General features: G+C 45.1%; 1 protein-coding gene across 1 annotated transcript; it reads right to left on the bottom strand.

Annotated features, from left to right (window-relative positions):
* On the bottom strand, nucleotides 3,212-3,784 carry LOC109847181. The gene has a single exon (XM_020416424.1). It carries the CDS (start codon nucleotides 3,782-3,784, stop codon nucleotides 3,212-3,214), a length of 573 nt encoding a protein of 190 aa, XP_020272013.1.

Here is a 5,223-nt window from a genome sequence, read left to right as displayed (position 1 = left end):
CCGTATTGTCTTTATCCTATCCACTTTCTGCACTATCATCTCAGGACCTAGCAGACGCCGCTCTCCCAAGTCATCCCAACAGGTAGGAGATCTACATTTTCTCCCATATAATGCCTCATAAGGTGCCATCTGGATGCTGGCCTGATAACTGTTGTTATAAGAAAACTCCACCAAATGTAAGTGGTCTTCACAAGAACCCTTGAAATCCAGCATGCATGCCCGCAACATGTCCTCCATAATCTGTATAGTCCTCTCGGACTGTCCATCTGTCTGAGGGTGGTAAGCCGTGCTGTAACTCAGTCTAGTCCCAAGACACTGCTGCAAGCTCCTCCAAAAGTGTGATAAGAATCGTGTGTCTCTATCAGAAACAATACTAACCGGTACCCCATGCAAGCGCACTATCTCCCTCATGTACAGCTCCGCTAAACTCTCCGTTGTCTGCCCAACTCGAAATGGTATGAAGCGAGCCGACTTAGTGAGTCGGTCTACTACTACCCATACGACGTTGTTTCCCTTCTGCCTCCTCGGCAGAGCTGTGACAAAGTCCATCGTAACATGTTCCCACTTCCACTCGGGAATAGGAAGTGGCTGCAATAACCCAGCTGCCCTCTGATGCTCAGCCTTCACCTACTGACATGTTAGGCATTTTGACACAAATCGGGCTATCTCCATCTTCATTCCTGGCCACCAGTAATGCTCTTTTAAGTCCCGATACATCTTCGTGCCTCCTTCAACAGCTCTCGTCTAACATCACCCTTAGGCACACACAACCTACCACGGAATCACAAGGATCCATCCTCATGTATCTGTAGATCAGTTCTCTCCCCGAACTCCACTTGTTTCTTAAGTTTTTGGTACCGAGCATCCTCAAACTGGGTAGCCTTGATCCGGTCCACCAGAGTTGACTGTAAATGTAAACTCATCAACTGTCTCCCTGCTCCAGGCAATATAACCTCCATGTTCATCCTCCAGAACTCAGCTAGAAACTCCCGCTGTCTGGTGAGTCTCATCGCCACAGGTTTCCTGCTCAAATGATCTGGCACTATATTAACTCGTCCTGGGTGATATTGTAAATCAAGATCATAATCCGCCACAAGCTCTAACCACCTGCGTTGTCTCATGTTGAGCTCCTTCTGAGTGAAGAAATACTTTAAGCTTTTATGATCTGTGTACACCTCCACTCTCTGCCCCAAAAGGTAGTGTCGCCATATCTTCAATGCAAAAATCACCGCCGCCAATTCCAGATCATGAATTGGGTAGTTCCTCTCATGTGTCTTCAACTGCCTAGATGCATAAGCTACTACCTTCCCATGTTTCATCAGAACACAACCTAAACCCAAACCAGAAGCATCCGTGTGCACTACAAATCCTCCTGACTCATTTGGAATTGTCAAGACTGGTGCCGTCGTTAACTTCTTCTTTAACTCCTCAAATGGTGCTTGGCACTTTGGAGCCAACACAAACTTGACCTCCTTCCAAGTCAGCCTAGTAAGTGGTCCCGTAATCTTAGCGAAATCCTTTATGAATTTCCTACAATATCCAGCCATCCCCAAGAAACTTTGTACTTCTGTCACTGATGTAGGCGGATCTAATCTCAATATCGCATCAACCTTCTTTGGGTCCACAGAGATACCTTCTCCTGAAATCACATGCCCTAAGAAGGACACTTGCTCCAACCAAAACTCACACTTGTTCAATTTTCCATAAAGCTTCTCCATCCGTAGGATTTCCAACACCGTCCTTAGATGCTCTGCATGATCTTCCTTGGTCTTGGAGTACACAAGAATGTCATCGATGAACACCACAACAAACTGGTCAAGATACTGGGAAAACACCTTGTTCATCAAGTGCATAAATGTAGATGGAGCATTTGTCACTCCAAATGGCTTCACCAAAAACTCATAGTGCCCGTACCGTGTGCGGAATGCGGTCTTGGGTATGTCTTCCTTCCTCACCTTCAACTGATGATAACCTGACCTGAGGTCCTGCTTAGAAAACACACGAGCTTCTCCGAGCTGATCAAAAAGGTCATCAATCCTGGGAATTGGGTATTTATTTTTGGTAGTAACCCAATTCAATTCCCTGTATTCAATACACATTCTTCGGCTACCATCCGGCTTTGGCACAAACACCACTGGTGCTCCCCAAGGTGAAGTACTAAGCCTGATAAATTTCTTATCAAGATACTCCTGGACTTGCTTCCGCAACTCCTCCAAATTTGCTATCGGCTTCCGATAAGGTGGTTTTGAAATAGGTGCAACTCCTGGAATAAGATCGATGACGAACTCTATATCTCGATCTGGTGGCAGACCCGGCAACTCTTTAGGAAAAACGTCAAGGAATTCCTCGACAATTTCTGGTATGGGCTTCTCCTCTACCTCTATACAGGTTAATACTCCATCCATGCCTGCTCGATACTCGGGCTGCTCCATCACTTTGCTTCCACTCATGAATTTAAACTCTGGGTGGCCTGGTATCTTGAACACTACACTTCTGCATCGGCAGTCGATTGTCGCATGGAAGTTATATAACCAATCCATCCCCAAAATAACATCGAACCCGTTAGTGTCAATCACCAACAAGTCTGCAAATAGCTCCCTACCACAAACTACCACTGGGCATCTCTTACACTCCCTACTAGACATTAACACCCCACTACCGGTATGGATATTCCAGCTCACCTCTAAACTATCACAAGGTATAGTGTGTCGTGCAATGAACTGAGCAGATATAAAACAGTGCGATGCCCCAGAATCAAATCGGGTAAATGCAGGGACTGAATACACCAAAATGATACCTGTGACTAGGTCTCTAGATGCATCTGCCAGCTCAGTGGTAAGTGTCATAACTTGACCTTGTCTCTGCTGCTGCTGAGCTTGCTGACCGTATTGCCTTGGGTGCCTCTGCTGATAAGGTGGCTGATATGGGTGCTGGAAATGAGGACCTCTCCACTGTCTCTGGCCTTGAAATTGTTGACCCCTCTGATGTCCTTGAAACATCTGCTGCTGTGTGGGAAGTGGTGGCCTCAGCTGTTGTCCGCCCTGTCTAGTCTGGCCTGTTGGTACTATCGCTCCACCTGAATATCCTCTTGAGACTCCCCTACTAGGATAAGTGGTGATCTGATGATCTGCTGCCCCACATGCTAAGCATAACCAGTTAGCTCGCCTGCAGTCCTTCATCAAGTGCCCCGGCTTGCTGCAGAAATGGCAGATCATGTTGGTTGGTTGTGGAGTTGGTCTCGAAACCCCTGTCTGCTGACGCTTGGCTGGTGCTCCTCCCATCTGAGGCTTCTGCTGGTTACCTCTGAGTTCTGTCCTGCGGGGCGCTTGTTTGCCCCTCTCTTCACCGAGTTCATGATCCCAATCAATTGTTCTGCCTTCCGAGCTGCCTCTAGGACATCTGCATAAGTTTCTATCCCCTTCTGACTGTAAATTTGAGTCTGAATCTCAAAGTTCAGACCCTGCATGAACCTCTGTCCCTTATCCACCTCATTCGATACCATCCCCGGGGCAAACCTGCTGAGCTTGGCAAATTCTGCTGCATACTCATCTACTGTACTAGCTCTCTGCCTCAACATAACAAACTGCCTCTGCATCTCAAGACGAGCTGTCTTCGGAAAAAATGCCTCTAGGAAACTCTCCCGGAATATCTCCCATGAAATCGGCCTAGGCAGCTTCTCCTCCTCTGCGTCCCACCAGGTCCTGGCTACATTAATGAGCTGCAGCTGAACAATATCAACTCGGTCTTCATCTGGTATCTTTGCTGCCCTCAATAAGTGGTCCATGGTCTGCAACCACATCTCGGCCTAATATCCGCCTTCAGTCCCAGCAAAGTGTTGCGGGTTGAGCTTCCGAAAATCGAACACATTGCCCGGCCTTGCAACCTGTCGCTGCTCATCCCTCTGACGATTATGAGCTACCAGGTCCCTAATCGCTTCTGCAAGATCAGCCTGATCGACTTGTTGTCCATCAGGGACAACTGGAGTAGGGGGTCTACATTTTGGGGCCATAGTGATCACCTAAAAATGAGATTGGTCGAGATTAGGACTTGAGAATCAGAGAAATGGGAGTCAAAGGACGTATTTCTGGAAAGGGAAAAACTCATTCTATACATGCTCTATTTTTAGCTCAATCTTAGTTTCTACTATACATGACGAGACAACAATTCCTAAACCTAACCTGGCTCTGATACCAATCAAAACCTTATCAGGTCCTGGTTCCAAAATGTAATAGTTTGGAACATGACTCGGCCGGCAATGCAACCATACGGTCACATTCACGCCTCTAGATAATCCTGTATATAGATATAAAGACAAGACCATACCAAAGAGCATGTACCAAGATAATAAAAGGAGTGTATAGATAAAGAAATATCGGAAATTTTCATAATTCTATAACAAGTCCACAATTTATCTAAAGAGAAAGGAAAAAATGCACCAGAGTCTGGAGAGCCACATGTGGCTAAAGAAAAGCCTAAACCAAATAACTACCTAAATCAACTGAATTGGATAACTGATAGAATGAATGGTGATCACTACTAATGAGCCTACCCCTCGAAGAGTTCTATAACAAGTCCACAATTTATCTAAAGAGAAAGAAAAAATACACCATAGTCTGGAGAGCCACATGTGGCTAAAGAAAAGCCTAAACCAAATAACTAACTAAATCAACTAAATTGGATAACTGATAAAATGAATGATGATCACTACTGACGAGCCTACCCCTCGAAGTACTCTCGATCCTGCGAAGAAAGAACGGTTCCCGAATCTGGGGCACGCAAACCCCAGGGGAGTCAGAAAACTCCCAACAAGCATGAAAAATGAAGGAAATATGCGCGTGTAAATGTAATGTGGCATGTATAAAGAAAAAAAATGAAAACTCAGATAAAGATGGAAAAAAATGTTGATAATAGGTATCTACCAAGGTCAATCGTAAGACACACAAGCACATTATTATTATTTTAGATGTTATTTGAATTAGAAAAGAATATTTCATGTATATAAGTCGGTTTCCCGTAAACCGTCCCGGGAACACGGCTTTAAGTCAGGATGGGCCCTTATTTCATACATATATATATACCAAGATATGAAGAAAGCTCACAAGCCCGCTTATATACATGTTATATTCTCTGTCTAATTCCCCTTTTATAAACCCCATGTTTTTCTGTTTAATCTAAGTGACTGTGCATGAAATGTTGTGCACTAACCACAGAGTTACCGTGGAA

Source organism: Asparagus officinalis, chromosome 7, assembly GCF_001876935.1.
Source record: "Asparagus officinalis chromosome 7, Aspof.V1, whole genome shotgun sequence".
Taxonomy (NCBI): domain Eukaryota; kingdom Viridiplantae; phylum Streptophyta; class Magnoliopsida; order Asparagales; family Asparagaceae; genus Asparagus; species Asparagus officinalis.
The sequence above is the reverse complement of the archived record's forward strand: the minus strand, read 5'-3'. Positions and strand labels throughout refer to the sequence as shown.

Coding starts and splice junctions, on each gene's coding strand:
- LOC109847181 (XM_020416424.1), bottom strand. CDS start 3,784: ATGGACCACTTATTGAGGGCAGCAAAGATACCAGATGAAGACCGAGTT.